General features: G+C 36.7%; 1 protein-coding gene across 1 annotated transcript; it reads right to left on the bottom strand.

Moving 5' to 3' along the window:
* Positions 1–1490: 1490 nt before the first annotated feature.
* Positions 1491–15228, bottom strand: LOC143405200 (guanylate-binding protein 5-like). The gene is made up of 11 exons (XM_076863574.1): positions 14803–15228; positions 12843–13051; positions 11582–11709; positions 10319–10428; positions 9869–10062; positions 9259–9501; positions 7873–8153; positions 6951–7163; positions 6260–6362; positions 5753–5934; positions 1491–4364 (listed from the first exon to the last, which is right to left on the bottom strand). The coding sequence occupies exons 2-11, from the start codon at positions 13030–13032 to the stop codon at positions 4245–4247; spliced, it is 1764 nt and encodes a 587-aa protein (XP_076719689.1). The 5' UTR covers positions 13033–13051; positions 14803–15228; the 3' UTR covers positions 1491–4244.
* Positions 15229–16498: the final 1270 nt, after the last annotated feature.

The following is a 16498-nucleotide window of genomic DNA, read 5'->3' on the forward strand; positions in this document are numbered from 1 at the left end:
GTTAAAATTGTTTCGGGAAAATATATCATCCTTCTCCAGAAAAATACTTTGGACCCAAAATTCACATCATATAGACTTTCAATTGTTATTCAAATATAGATGTGCTCATGAAAAAGAAAAATACATTTTAGAAGATATATAGATAAGTACCATCATGTCCTTGGATGCAAAAAAAAATTTTTATTGACTGCACTAAAATTACAACTATTTTTTACAAAAAATTCTAAAAAGTGTTAAAGGAAATCATAGAATAAAAAAATGACTTTGACAATCATCCAACCCCCCAAAACTCAGGACTTTTATATTTTATTTTTTTAAATTTTTTTTTGACTTTTATATTTTAAAATCTCCTAAAAAATCAAGAAAAAGGCAGAACATGACAAAAACACATGAAAGACACCACAAAACATGGAAAAGAACTAGTAAACAAACAAACGCACAAAGAGGCATTCCACCCGACTCATATAAAAAAAGCAAATTAATGTCTTAATAAGATCTACCACATAGACCCTCCACTACCAAATGTGAAAACTTTTGGTGTGGAGACTGTCATTCTTTGTTGTGAAGTATGTAGTTTGCTAGAAAAACAAGTCATGGTAAACCTTATATAATAGGACACGATTCACCTCCTCTATGATCTGGAAAGTCCATTCCTATGGGTGTTACGCAGGGAATTTTGCATGTATACATGCATATACATGTATACGCATATTTCAAAATATACTTAATAATATTTCATAAAAGATAAACATGAGAATTTACATATTTATCAATAGCATTACAAACAACTCAATGTTACTTTATACAATATATTTTTCAACTACACAATGAACTAGAAGAATCATTAATAAATCTTTAACAAATGAACAAAAGTACAAAAGAAGACATGCAATAAAAACTGATTTGTATGGAAAGCAGATCAAACTAAATTACAGTATTTCAGACATCGCCTGTATATGATACAGTCCAGGGGGAATTCAAAAGTTGTGATACTGGTTGTCTCTAGCAAGGTTGTCAGAAGTTGTAATATACTCCTTTAGGGTTTTAGCAAAGCTGAATTTGCTTCTAGGGTGTGGTGTTACAACAGTTTATATTATTCGTATGCTTTATATTTGATGCACTCGTCTGAATGTGTCATATTTTATAATTTTTAAAAGCAAAGGAGGGGATGTAACTTATCAAAATCTTACTTTGAAAAGGATCAAGAGATTGTGTTGTAACTGATTGAGTTATGAGATCAAGAGACACTTCAAAATAGGTTTGACTCAGAGAAAGGCCCTCTCCTATAGGTTCAGAAAAAATATAACCTTGGATTTTAAAATGGGTTTTACATCTTTATACTTTAAACTCTTTTTCTTGTTGTTCTTTTTAGTGTATGATATAAGATCTGGTTCTGTGTCAGAGACCAGCTCCAACAGGGGGTCTCAGGAGAATAACGGATGGTGAGGAGTCGGCGAAAGAGGGGTAGAGAAACAACACAGACACCAAAGTGAAGGTGTTGATCCCAATCTTTACTTGTGAAGTTGATCATATATACTTTTCATTTTGGCAGGCTCACAGTACTTTGTGGTTACAAAACAGGAATCATTATTCAAAGAAACAAAATATTACCTAGCTACAATTAGAATAGAAGAATGCATCTTGGCTTATGCATAAGCAAGCATTTGTACTTTCAGTTCGCATTTTGCTTTGAGCTGTTTCTGCTTAGTTAACTTTTAATAATAGTTACAAATGTCCCAAACTATTGGCCTATTGACTATTGACTATTCTTTCTTGACTTACTGACTGGAACTGGTGCCATGGTTATCAAGTGGTTGACTTGTTATTAATTTTAATCAAACAAGAGTAAGAGCACAAACCATTGTGCACAGGAACAAGAACAAGTTGCCCAGTACTAAGCACTAATCTGTCTTCTTAACATTAATTTTTCTTCTCTAGATTTTAATTTAATTTCTCAAAAACTTCCCTGACAGGAATACAGGGAGTTTTTCATTAGACATTAACAATTTACGCTCCACAGCTGAATCATTGCATTTAGAGCAAACATCTATTCTTTAGAAGTAGTTGCTTTAATTGGGAAAGTCATGTTTTTTCCTTCATACTTAATGGTCATATGAGAAGTCACAACTATACTTATTAAAGGAATACAAAAACAAATCAGCCCATTCCCAGAAACATACTGTGCTCCTCCAGAGGACGGACGCCTTGTACCATCCACCTCAGTAGGGCCTTGCCATTGCCTGAGTCAGGGGAGGGGCACAGCAGTTCTGACATGATCTCTTTCTAAGTGGCCATGCAGCTGTCTCTTTCTATTTAGAATTTCATCTTTACTCTCCATGCTTCCTATATAGTTTATTTTGGACTTTCTATTCTGTTTTATTGGTGATCTGTATATTCAAGAGTCATTACCACACTTTTAACTTTTATTTTTGATAGTCTCTTTACTTTTTGTGTTGAATACTTTTTCATTGTTTTGACACTCTGATTTGGTTTTCATTATTTTAGTAATGTTCTCTAGATTTTAACATATTATTTAATATTTATAGAAATATTGTCTTACTAAGCAAGACAAGAAAAACAGTTTTAAGATGAAAGGTCCAGATCTGAAAAGCCTTCTGCAGCATTGCCTCTAGATGACTTAATTATCTTGAATGCCTTAAAAGTAATAACTTTAATAATAATAACACTAATAAATATGAAATATTTTAAGTAATGATAATTGTAATAAAGCAATACTGCATGCTCAAAGGATTTTGTGAACAATGCATGAGGTATTACAGTGACCACAACAGGCACGTGGTGAAACCTGACAAACTATTACCTGCTTTTATTAGCTATTTATGATGCTAAGGAATAAAGAAATCATACATGTTTACTATTGCTGCTATACTATGAGAAATTCAGAGAAATAAAACACTCCAAAGCATAAGAAAAAGTACAGTCAAAAACATTAATGTGTATTTCTTTTGCATATGAGTAAATCATATTTTGAGGAACTTAAAAAAACCTTAAAGATCCTATAATATCACCCAAAGTAAAATCTTTACATAAGCAAACAGTTATAAGGGAGAAAAAACTAGAGCTTTGTGGGGTGGTCCTATAATTTTTAAAGCATATTTTACTAGAGTTAAACACAACAAACAGAAAACAAAAAGATATTGCAAAAAGCATTTTAGTTCCAGTTTTAAAGTAATTCCTGATCTTGTGAGGGAAATTCAGAAGCTTTCCCCATAGAATTTTATATACTGAGAGACATAAAAGCAAAGCAATAGAGCTATGGTTTAAAAATATTTTCATAGTTAAAACTAGGTACTAACAGATACATTTGTACAATCAATACTTTTTTAATTTTTTTATTTTTTAGTTGTAGTTGAACACAATTTATTTATTTATTTATTTATTTATTTAGTATTCATTTATTTTTATGTGGTGCTGAGGATGGAACCCAGGGCCTGACACATGCTAGGTGAGCACTCTACTGCTGAGCCACAACCCCAGCCCATACAATTAATACTTTTTTAAAAATGCCAGCAGGCTCTTATATGGTATGATGATTTAACTTTAGCATTATACCAAGTATAAAATTAAATGAGCACCATCATAATTTTGGCTAATTACACATTATTACTTATGCCTCCTATTTACAAGCTAAAGGATTATAAAAATGTAACACAAAAATATCAAGTCACAAATAAGTTGTTACCTATTATAACATGCTCTAAGTCATGACTTATTGAGGATGAGTAAAAGAAAAAGGCTTTTTCTTTAGTCCTTAAGCCTATGACACAATTTCCACAGTAGTATTTCTTTTCATCCTCTAAAGATCTACCTTTCATGATAACATTGTTTTCTTTCAGCTTGGGAATTCTCTTTGCAGAAGATGAACTGACAGTGCAGATGATTTGTACCATTGCCCATAGAATAGCAGTCTCCACCCAGGTGAGACCTGCAGATTGTTCCTACTTTACCACTGGTGCCTCCCTCTGATGGTATCCAGCATGTGACCAGCAGCAGAAGTGAAGCCATACTGACCCCAGACCTGGGTACCTTTCTATTTGACTGAGCCCATGTAGTAATTTGCAATAACTAGACACCTGGGTAACTTGCAATACCTAGAGACAAATTGGAAGACTAGGCAGAAGACTAGGCATTTAAATGTTGATTGTCCCAAGTTCTTTAGTTTCTTGTTCCTTTGTGTCTTCAGTGAGAAGAAATAAGAAAAGGAAGCTTTAATGTTTAGCATTTTAGAGTATCAAACATGGATCAGGTTGTGGCTGAGACCTTGTGCTTTGAAGCTGCTGGATCTGAGCTTGAAATCTTGCAATTTGAGCTTGATGGATCAATTTGAGCCTCTGGGCTTCTTCCTAAGTGAAAATAGTCATAATAATACTTAGCAAAAAGTAAGGTCTGCTTCATTTTGATTGCTTGTTGACTTGTCCTTATTTCCTTTAATCCACAGGAACAATAAACAGTACCTGAATCTCCCTCTTCCACTAATTTACCTCCAGTTTACTTCTTTATTCACTTTGGTCTTCCTCTACCTCCAGAAACATTGTTTCAGTCCCTGAAATGTTGCTGTCTCTAGAATTCCATCCCAGGGCTCCCTTCCCAATTACACTACACAATTTCCTTCAGTAATCTTCGTTACATCTTGACCTCAATTCTCTATCCCTATCTCTTTCCAGTTTTTAGGAAAATATTGACTATGTTTGTAAGAGAAGAAACTGAAACAAAAGCACAATGTCTAGGTGATGTGCAATTAGGAGAGGAGTCTGGACCTTAGATGAGGGATACGTTCCAGGTCAATACACTTTGGAGGGAAAAGTACAAGAAAGGACTGAGCAGATCAAACACCAAGATTGCCAAAAATGCCTTTCAGGAAAAAGCTACAATCCCCTAAATGCCACAGGGTAGTTACTAAAAAAAAAATGGGTACCCATAGTTTCCATGTTAAGTCAGGGCAAGATTGGGATGTTGTCTGAGGTGCTTTCATAGGAATTCTCCAAGGATTTCGGGAACAGCAACACTGCAGATCCCATTCACTGGAAAGACAGCTTCATTGACTCACAAGACTGTGAGATACTGGCATTTAGTTATTTCCTTGAGACCTCGATTACCTCATTTAAAACTGAGGACAAAATAGTTCTGCTTCACAGTAAGTAGATAAGATGAGAGAATGCATGCAGAGGGCTTTGTACAGTGCTTGGGAGAGAAGAACTCCTGCTTATTGAGTGATGATAAACTACAGGACTTGGTGAAACAAGCACTGTGAGTTCAAGGTCATCAACCAGAGATGACAAGAGCAAAGACACTGCGATATGAAGTTGATGTAACAAGGTATGATCAAGAAAAAGGATTGACCAGTCAATTAACAAATTAACAGAAAAGGCTAATCACTGTGGGACAGAAATGCCTCAGTCTATATATAAAAAATTATCTTTTTACTCTATGCCAAATACCATTCTAAATGTAAGTACTAATGCATTTCATTATCACAATATAAAATATATGAAACTGTCATTTCCATTCTATACAAGAAGAAAAGGAGACACAGAGAAAATAAATAGATACCTTGCTTAAACCATGCATTTGGTAAAGTTGAGCTTAATGCAAACCCAGCAGTCTAGCTCCACAGACTCCACTCTGAGCCACCATAGCAGTCTGCATCTCCCCAATGGCTACTCTTTCATGCCTTCATCCTTATAGGGAAGGGCCAGAAACACAATCCTGAGATACAACGATTAATTAATACCTGGAGTCGACGTTCCTGCTCCCTCTGTTGCTGTGCCTGAAAGTTTGCTTTATCTATCTCCATTTGTCTTATTTGCTGCTGATGGCGTCTCTCCCTCTCCTCCATCATTTGCTGATTCTGCCTACGAATCGCCTCCAACCTTTCTGCTTCAGCCTTGGCAGCCTCTGCTTTTATACGTGCCTCTGAAGAGAAAGAAGAAAAGGTAAAACAAAACAAAACAAAACAAAACAAAAAACCCTGGAGAACTGTTCTGTCCCTCCCTTGGGCTTCCCACTCTTATTTGTTATTGCTCCAACTCAACAGAGAAAATTCCCTGGCACTGTTTTTCCTTCAAGATAACCATATTGCACCTGATCCTGCCATACTCAGGTACCACCTGTGGGGATAGGACACCTCTTTGCCTGTCTTATTCTAGTTGAATGATCTCAGCTGGGCCAGAATATATGAATTTCACATTTTTGGACATTTTTTTTTGTCTCTCTTACTTTGTTTCTGTTCTCTTCTCACCTTCCATCTCCTTTTCCTTGGCTGTGAGAGCCTGGTCTGTCTGTAGAACAGCTTTACTCACAGACTCTTTGGACTTTAAATACTTTTGCAGAGCTTCCTCAGCCTAGGAACACCAAAAACATACAGTTAGAACTTGGCAGTGGTGATTGGCAAGGTGATAAAATCACATTTTTTGTTCCATAAAGCATCTTTTCCTCTTAGAAGGTGCTCTGTCTGTACCTGCCATCAAGCCTCTCCACAGGTGGGGTTCAGAACATGTCAGGGCAATTAAGAGCACCCAAGGCCACTAGATGAAAAAAACTCACTGCAACAAGAGTGTTTACTCTGTCACCAAGGTAGTAAGAATCGGTTGACCTCACACCCAGTGGTATCTCTTTGTTGTCATGTCGGGCAAGCCTTTTTGAAAATAGAGTCAATAGTGAGGAAAATGGAGCACAATAATGAAGAAGTGCTGGAACATCAAAAGGAAGCAGGAGAACTGCTGACACTGTTTCAACTCTGGAATGTGTCCACACTTGAAACTAAATAGCAAGCACAAAATACCCATGCATGCTCATTCAGTGACAGTGAGTCTGAGGCAGAGACATCAACCTCATCTCTATTCCTCTAGACATTTCCTTTCTCCTATCCTCAATGGCTTATTAGAGAGGCCCCAGAAATTCCCATAATTAATAGACAGAACCAGGGATACCTGTATTCCTTTCCTGGGCTGCTGATGGTACTTTGTCATTAGCTCCTCTGTCTTCTGAAGGTAGAGATTATGGCCTCCTGGCTTAGAATAAACCCCCTGCTTCACTGCTTCTTCCAGAGGACCAAAAATATCCTGAAGCAAAGCTGAGCAACGATCTGAAGAGACTTCTTCGTTCTGTTTACAAATATCATTCTGCTTTGCATCTAGTAGGGTCTTCAAAGGGACAGGAACCCACAGAGGTGTTAAACATACCTCAGTACTTCTGAAATTTATATTTTAAAGTCTCTATTTTTCTTAGAAATTCCAAGGACTATACCCTTGCCAGCAATCCTGGAGGAAATTGCAAGGACGAGAGTCTATGGAAAATATTTACATTTGTCTATGAAATATTCCGAAATTCCTGTGTCTTTTAATTTCTGCTTAAAAATGATCTTAAGACCACAAACCCCTAGCCTCAAGCCCTCATTTTAAATGAAGCCTACGGTTTTCCAACATTTTCCTACATCAAGCAGAAAATAGATTTGAATAATTGGTTGGAATGATGTCAGTTTATTCTATTAATTCTGATCGTAATTTAGTAGATACAAAGGACAGTTTTTCTCTGCTTAATTAATGAAAAACAAGAATAATATTTTGCAAATGTTTTAAAGGAATGAATGAATCAATCAAATTAATTCCATGGATGTTAAATGGTAAATGTGAGCTGTGTGACTATGTGAAAAATTCAGACTGTAAAAGTCCCAGAATATTTACACATTTTTGTTTTCAGAAGGAAAGTATAAATCATGCCACATTAATGATCACCATTGTTTTCCAATATAGAAGGAATTGCTTTTCTTAAACCATTCCTATTGTATCACTCATAGCAGTATTGTTCATTCTATTAACCCAATGCCCATGAACAAGAAAAATAAATAATTACCTTTAATTCTTTCTGGAAACTTTGGTCCTCATCCTTGAAAGAGTTCTCTGTGAAGATTTTTATGGCCTCTCTCTCACTGGCCCAGTGGAAGTCCAACAGCTCCTGGAGGGTCTCTGTGGGAAGCTGCACCTTCTGGCCCATCAGCTGGTCATAGTGGGCAAGTGCTCTTTTTATTGCAGCTGAATTCTCTCTCTGGGCCAGGGCCAGGACTGCATTCTCCATGCAGGGCAGATCTCCATTGTTGATAGCATTGACATAGGTCAGCACCAGGCTCTCTAGACCTGCACAGAAGGAAGAGATGCTTGTGTTCTCTGTAGAAAAAGTCTATGATCTATGTCATTAATTCTGAGAGCATTCATTGAACAATGTATTACCCCCAAATTTTCAGCATTCTGAATAGGATCCAAGTGTCCCAGACAAATTCCTTTGGGAAATAGTGAGATTAAGAAGACAGGTATTTCCTTCTTAGGAAAATGAAATAGGAGTCAGAGGATAAAGACAGGAAAAATGTCTAGATGTATATCATTATTTAATTCTATGCAGAGAAATAAGCATATGATCATATAAAAGTCATGCATATTCATGAAACATATAGTTCTAGGAATTGAGCCCAGGGGTGCTTAACTACTGAGCCACATCCCAGCACTTTTTATAAAAAAATTTTTTTTTTTTTTTTTTTTCAGACAGGGTCTCTCCTACTGCTTCTGGTATGGGAAATGCCATTCCCTGAAAAAGGGCAAATTGAATAAATTAGAACAATATTCCTTTATTCTTAGTTAGAACTTCCTTGTTTTACTTCTTTGTCATTTGCACTTAACTTCCATGCATAATATAGTGATTATTTACAAAGCTGTGAAACAGAGTTGTTATGGAAAGGTACAGCAAGAAATGTGATTAGATATTTTTAGAGGCTCTAGACCACTTGGGGCATAGTTCAACAATTGTATCAACCAAGTTGCATTTCTAAAAGGAATATATTTATAATGTGTGCCTTCAAACATTGTAACATACCTTAAAAATCCAATATATTTGTTAAACAAATGCTGCCAACACATATGACCTAATATAGGTCAATAGTGGAAGACAGAAGGATACAACATCTTTAACTTCATCTTATCCTCATGTTCTTATTTCATGCAACCTTAAAGGCATTACTAAAATAAATACTAGAGATATGTTTCATATTCACTATAAGTTTACATGGTGCATATGATTTGCATGATGGTATTTGAAGATATATTTAACTGAGGATCACCAAGAAAATGAGCACCATTATCATTTTGGTAACTGCTTATGCATCTCTCAAGGTTGGCACAACAAGGACCCTCCTATATATCTCTTACACATTATTCTGAGTAGAAGGAAAATCCTTGAAGAGGTACTCACGAGGGCCATTGACCTTGAAGCCTCCTGGAAGAATCTTGATCTTGGACTTGGTAAAAATGTGGGAAGAGAATTCTGCCACTTGTTGCACAAATTCAAGACTCAGCTCCTCATCCTGCAGTGTCTCTAGCTGGGAGACCTTCTTCTGGTGAGTGGGTGTGTCAAAGACAAAGCACTTCTTTGTTGGAAAGAACTTTTGAATACACAACCGGGGCAAATTGAAAGTTTGTGTTCTTTGATCACTACCTGGAGAAGGAAAAACAGGATTTATTTTCTTTAGAATTTACACTCACTTTAATACATTGTCCTTGAATACGTGTCTTTTTTCTTGGTGATCCTCAGTTAAATATATCTTCATATACCCTAAGCAAACAGAGTAAATGTATTTAATCAGAAAAAGGAAAAAAAGGAAAGAATATTTTTTCCCAAGAAAAAGGAGTAATAAAGTTTGATATTGAGCCTATGAGTTCATTGAAAATTAATAATAATCATTATATATTCTGTAAAACAGCTATGTTGATAAATAGGAAAAATATACATTTAGCCTTCTACCCAAAACATATCATTTCTTGGGTTACTTTTCTTCCTCTTTTCCAAACAGAAGCCCAATTACCTTTCTTTATCTTCAGTGAATTCTCCAGGTATTCATCTGCTGTCATGAGTTGTCCATCTATTTCCAGGCTTAGGTAGAAATCTCTTATAGTCCACACCAAGTCTGGAAAGAAGCTTACAATGTCATCAGCATCCTCGACTCCAAGATCAAGCGACTTTCTTGCCCTGAGTAGATCTGTCAATTCTGTCACATTGCTGAGATGATTAAGGAAAACTCTCAGAAATAGCACAGCATCTAAGCCCATATTTGATCCCATGTTCCCCAAACCTGCATTTTCCACTTGGCAACCAGCCAAATAAACATTTTCTCATCAGAGAATATGAGGGCTTTTGTCTGTACGTTCAGTGTCTACACATTTTCATTGGGGGGATTTACAAAATCTCATAGACTTGCAGCTGGTGCGTAGTGTTCTCTGTGGCTTTGGTGCCATCCTGAACCACAAAAGGATACTGCAGTAGGTCAATAGCCCCCTGGTCAATTTTGTTCATGGTATTGTATACAAAGGTGCTGCTCAGGAGGATTGCCAGAGCAAAGATCTGGGTATCATTCTTATCATCATCCTAGAAGTCAAACAAATTTAAGTCATGTCAAATGGCATTCCCAAATGCACAATCATTAAAAGTAGAATCCTGATATACAAATGTTAAGCATGGAAAACACAAGTGATTGCCAGACACATGAACTTGCATAACTTTCTCATTTATAATTTTATACTAATGCATATATTTCTAATTCCCAAGTCCCTCTTATAGCTACTATTAGATAACTGCAACTGGTGTAGTCAAAGTTAATGGGGGAAGCAGAGTAGTTAAAATGAAGGTTTTCCAGGTATCAAAACAAAATTGGCCTATCTGCACAATCCATATATCTATTTTATAAAATAATTATTATCCACAGGGAGTTCATATTACCAATCTTAGACATCTAATTCTAATGCTATAAGATGAGCTCATAATTAATATCTATTTTGTATATGAGTAAACAGAAGATGAAATTTTGTCTTAACATCTTTGCATCAGAAGTAAAAATCAAAATCAAAATATAAAAAACAGTAGACATTCAAGAGATAGTTTGGTTTGGTACAAAAATCAGCTTATAAGATCCAACTATGTACCTTTCTTCCCAAGTCTGAGTTTAGGGACTTCACTTGAGTAGCTTGTATTTAGTTATGATAAAAATATTTAGGGAATGATCAAGTCTTTCTTTTTTTCTATGAGCTGGTTGTTAAACACTTACTAGCATACAACTAGAAAAGGCTCATGTGTTAGACAAGACCTATGGGTGTACTGTTGAATAATTCTAAAGAAAAAATAAAAGATTTAGGGAGACCTACTCTTCTTGTCAGAGTCAGAGAGTTACAAGTGCCAGAGTCCTGATTTGAATAGAATTTTATCTCATCTTCAACCCGCTACTAACCATATTCAGTGCAAGACCAGGCTTGTAATGTGATTTTATTTGCACCATTTATGCATCTGGCAACTACTAAGCAAAACATCAGTGTAGTTCTCCTAATACTCATTCTGTATTATAAATATATTTCCTCACTTTCAGACTTCCAAACACTATTGAAAATGGAAAGAAAAAATGAGGGGCAATATAGTCCAGTCAAGTGGAAATACAAATTCATAAAAACAAAAACCAAATGAAAAACTCCTTGTACAAAGTGTGTTCAGTGATAAGGAGTTTAATCATAAAAGAATCCTCTGTCCTTACCTTCTCTACATCACCCAGGCCTTCGGTGTCCAGCAAAACTAGGGTGTGGCCTGGCTTCTCAGGATGGGGCACACACCACATCCAGATTCCTTTGGTGTGAGACTGCACCGTGGAGCCCACAGAGAAGCCTGCAGAGGGGAGTGCAGGGTTCGTCACAGAGAAGGGGATCTAGAATTCGTGTAATTTCTTGATAATTGAGTTAGGGTTTAAGGAAAGCAACATAAGGAAACAGCAGAAAATACGAGTGTTGAGCTCCATTACAATAGAGAAATGGGGAAATAAAGTCAAATTCCATAAGTGGGAATTTTTTTATGTTTTTTATAATAATAAAAAAGTAAAATTTTAAATTTTAAAGTAAAATCTTAAATTTTATAATTACACATATGGAAATTATTTCATTGATGTTTATTCCTTATGAGAGGAATATATTGTGTTTCTCCCAGAAAGACATTAAGGTCAACATTTTTAAAAAGGGTTTATATGTCAGGGACAGAAATCTGCCCTTTATTTTATAGTGGCACCCCTTTCTCCACAGAAAATCTTAACTGAGCTTCTCCAGAAATCTTCACCATGGTTGATTTTAGACTGTCAGCAAAAGAGTCTCAACAAAAGAGTTCAATGTAGGTAAACTTTCTATTTTTGTGGTGCCATATTTTACTTGGTCACTAGCCTGGAAGAAATCAGCACTCCAGGTGCTGGACACCCCCTTACTAGTTCTTTACAAACATTTATCCAGTATAGTAGTTTGTAGAAATGTGTAAACGAGGCCTCTGGCCTTGAGCTGAGGCTTCACAGAGATGTCTACATTTCTAAGATAAGTTACCAATTGGGCTCCATGGTAACAGCTGGCAGGGGGAGGAAAGAAAGGGGAGAAGAAGCTCTCCCCTTCTCAGGTGTTATCCTTGAAGGGTTAACTTGCCCAAAACAGTGAAAGAAAAAGCTGCTTTTATGTGATCTTCTGCAGACTGTGAACTTCTGAGCCCCTCCCCTTACATGCTGGGTATACAATTCTGAAACTTCAGGGGATTGGTTGATTACAGCAAAAGCTGTGCCCTCTGAACCTGGCTGCAGCCAAATAAAATTGTTTCCTGCTGTCTTAGGTTTTTAAAACAATCTCTCCAATTTAAAAAACCTAACTATGGCCTAAACATTAGTTTTTACTGTTCCTCCCTGATACTAACTTTCTCCCCTCCATCCCCATGCAGAGTGTCCACAGTGGAGTAGACAGAGGGCTAAGCAGAGCTTTGTTGGTGTCACTCACCCAGTTTCTTCCCAGCCAACTGGTTCATCAGGTAAGATTTGCCTGTGCGGTAGAGGCCCACAATGGCCACCACCACCATGGGCTGCGTGATGGCCGACAGGATCTGCAGGGCTTCCTGCTTGACCACTAGCTGCCCCTCCATGTTCTCAATGAGGCACATGGGGCCTGGCATGTAGGTCTCTGAGGTCATGTCTGGGGTGTTACTTTGTCTGGAAGGAAGAGATGGGATGGGCAGTAAATATTAGTCCTTGCAGAGAAAGCCATTTTGCTTACTGAACCTGAAAACATAATTGTTTTCCAGTGTGGCCTGTTTCTGAAGACATTACAAAACAAAACATAAAAAGAAATATCTAAAAGCACCAAGGTAAACTAGGTCCTAGGCCAGCCATCAGCTACCCTGCTTGTTCTTAATGGCTGGTGAACAAAGAAAAATTAATTTCCTGAATCTTACCCTCTGATTTTTTGCATCTATCTCATTTCACTGGATTTTGATTTACTCATGTTTCTCAGTTTTTACCTCCTAAAATCCCTATTTTGAAAATTTATTTTCATTATTTGCTATATATAAATTTTTTGCTTTTCTCTTATTTAGGTCCATGTCTAGAATGAATTGCATTAAACAATTCTATGCCGTTATGTTGCATTTTCCAATAAATTCAAGTGTTTATTCAAGCTATACTTTTCAAAGGGATTTTTACTTAGTTAATGATTTCTTTTACAGAAACAAAACTTCAAAGTGTTATCATTTTATGACTGTTTATATGAATGAAAAAAATTTCATTTAATAATTTTTCACCACTAATTTTCTACTTCTGGGCATCAACTCCTGTAACCTGAAGAGTCTTTGGTAAAATATTTTAAAGCTATGTGAAACATAAAGGCAAATTGTTGTTTTTATGACCTGTCATGCCATAAGGAGAGGGTTTTTTTATTTTTTCCATTTTAGAAATTATCATTTATTTTGAAGCTAAAAATCCACTACCTGCTTGAATTCATATTTCATGAAACTCTTAAAATTAAAACATCTGGATTCTTTTTGCTAGCAGACTATACACACTGTGGATTTCTTTGTTGTTGTTGCTGGTTTTGATGATCCCTTTCTCATAGCCAATGACCTTTCTCATCAACCATCCTGATGAAAGACAAATTAGAACAGAAACTGCTGCTTGGGACCAAATAGTAGGAAGTCCATTCACAAATTGTACAGCACCATGTGTTCAGAGGCAGGAAATTCCATATGCCAGATGTCTTTCCCTTCCAACCCACTTCTACTGCAATATTGGTACTTTATATTAGTAGAATTCTGGTTGCCTGACTTACATATAGCAGGGACTAGAATCATATTTAGATTAGAAAGATGTGGGAAAATTCCAATCATGATCTACAATAATTAGCTACAAAGCAGATATTTATAAACCAAATCTGTATTCAGACATTGGAGACTTATAAATTCTCATGCTTTGAGGTGAAGTTACTAATGTGAGAGAAAACAGTTTTGAAGTTTTAGACTTCTTCATGAATAAGAATAGCTCTGTGTATCAATATCAGTAATAGTGTTTTTTATGTTGTTCCCAGGTGTGATCTGGATAGCATCTTTAGTGCTTTTCGAAGAGCCAAATCTCTGACACATCTTGGAATATTGACTGTGTTCAAGCCACACACACAACTGCCACTCTGCCATTTACAACTCAACCTGTTTGTGTCCTCTGGGATAAAACATATTAAGACATTTCAAGTTCCCACTGGTATTGTGTCTAATTAAGCAGGAAACAAACTCAGCAGACACTGAATGAATTCTCTTATCTAGCTACACATCAATTTAGTCTTCAATGGGTTCATTTTGTAGTATCTCAGAAAAATTTGCACCCTATCCCGGATGGAATACTTTTAAAAATACCTGAACATTGCAAATATCTTCCTCCCTTTTGCCCCCCACCACCTGCCCACAATCTTAACTTACCTGTAAAATCTAGAGCAGAGAGAAAAGCTGCTTTTAGAAATGGCAGAAAAGCTGCTTTCAGGAAGGCTTGGTAAGGGTGAGTTTCAACAGTTGTCCTTTAATTTAGCTGTAATGAGTTCTGATGAGCTCTTCCTCCAATCCTGGGGAGTTTCTTTCTTCCCCAGTTCCTGCCTCCCAGCAGAATATTTGAATATGAAATGTAAGCATGGCAAAAGTCCAAGGGGTTTTCAAAGTTTCTCTACAAAACCGAAACCACAGAGCAAATTCAGTGACTAGGTAGTTGCAGAGAGGATATTCTGAGCGTCCTCTGGTGGAAGGTTTCAAGATACTTGGCATGATTTCCCAGAAATTGCATTATGTTACTGAAGGAAAACTTTGAGAACTTTTGCAAGTTTTTCAAGTGTGTGTTATTTGAACTAGCTTGAGATGATATTTATCTCCAGTTTGGAAAAACATTCTCTTGTAGGTCTAGTTTACTGAGATGTTAAATGCACTCACATAGGAGTAAGGTTGTTGTTTCTTTTCTTTCTTTTTTTTTTTTTAATGGAAGCTTTAGGAGCTAAGAACTAATTTACAGGAAAAGATAAAGGTTTCTGCACAGTACACAAAGAATGCTGGCAAAGAAGTCATTTACTAAACATTTTCTATAACTCCCTGTACAGTGTTCACTTCTTTATGTGGAGTACCCTATTTTAACTCTCCCAACTGAAGAGCCAGGGCCCTCAGAGGTTTAGTCACTTGTTCAAAACCTCAGAGCTACTGATAATCAGATCTTAAAGCTCAACCCCATGCACGTCCTGGAGTCCTTCTGATTTGTTGTGTGTCATAATTGTCACCAACATCATTACTGCTTTTTACATAATTAAATCTCTTTTTATTCGGACAATAATTGTACAGGACTGTTGGTTTTATCTGTAATTTAGAATGAACACGGGGGCTGTTAGGCTGTGTTTCCATTACGGAGTCAAGGATTTGAGATTGAGGGATTTGCTCAGAAGATGATCAAACAAAGCAGAGTAGAAGATAGGGAATGGAAACTGGAAGGGAATGAAGCCAAGGAATGGGGAAAGAGCCAGTGGTTCCTTTTGTGTGAACCATGAGGTTAACCCCTGGAGCTAACTCCAGGAAACAAGTTAAAATCTGCCTGGGAATCTGGCCCTTAGGATGGAGCTTTTTCCTCCAACTTCCTTCAATATCTGCTCAGGGACTGTTCCTGGCAGCATGACTCCCTGGCATTGCTGGCCTTGCTACGTGTGCCTTGAGAGCAAATGCTAACGTAGGGTATCTAAAATATTTGTTGTAAGATACCTTTGGAATATGCAGAAAGGGTAAGTAGCAAGGGGAGATGGGTGAGGCACCCACAGCATCTGTGAAGATCATTTTCTATTTGCCAAGATCCCCTCATATCACAGAAAATCTACTCCTTTACTTCAAGACTTCTTCAAATGGATGGTTTGTCATAGTTTACTTTTTTAAAATGTACCCACAATAGGAACATATAAGCTATAGCCCTTATTACTGCCATTGATTTCATGGTCATAATTGATACTCAAGATCTTCCCCCTCTTCTACCCATTCTAGATTCCATATACGTAGCCAGCAGTTCTTCTTATGTACTTACAAGGTATTCTAAAAAAGTCTTTTTGTGTTCCAATTAGGGTGTGCTCACTACCAATGTATTTGAACAGACCACAGA

Source organism: Callospermophilus lateralis, chromosome 7 (genome assembly GCF_048772815.1).
Source record: "Callospermophilus lateralis isolate mCalLat2 chromosome 7, mCalLat2.hap1, whole genome shotgun sequence".
Taxonomy (NCBI): Eukaryota; Metazoa; Chordata; class Mammalia; order Rodentia; family Sciuridae; genus Callospermophilus; species Callospermophilus lateralis.

Coding starts and splice junctions, on each gene's coding strand:
- LOC143405200 (XM_076863574.1), bottom strand. CDS start 13,032: ATGACCTCAGAGACCTACATGCCAGGCCCCATGTGCCTCATTGAGAAC. Junction 7,164..7,872: donor GTTTCCAGAAAGAATTAAAG/GTAATTATTTAT, acceptor GTCCCTTTGAAG/ACCCTACTAGATGCAAAGCA. Junction 4,365..5,752: donor AGCAGGAACGTCGACTCCAG/GTATTAATTAAT, acceptor ATTTTCACTTAG/GAAGAAGCCCAGAGGCTCAA.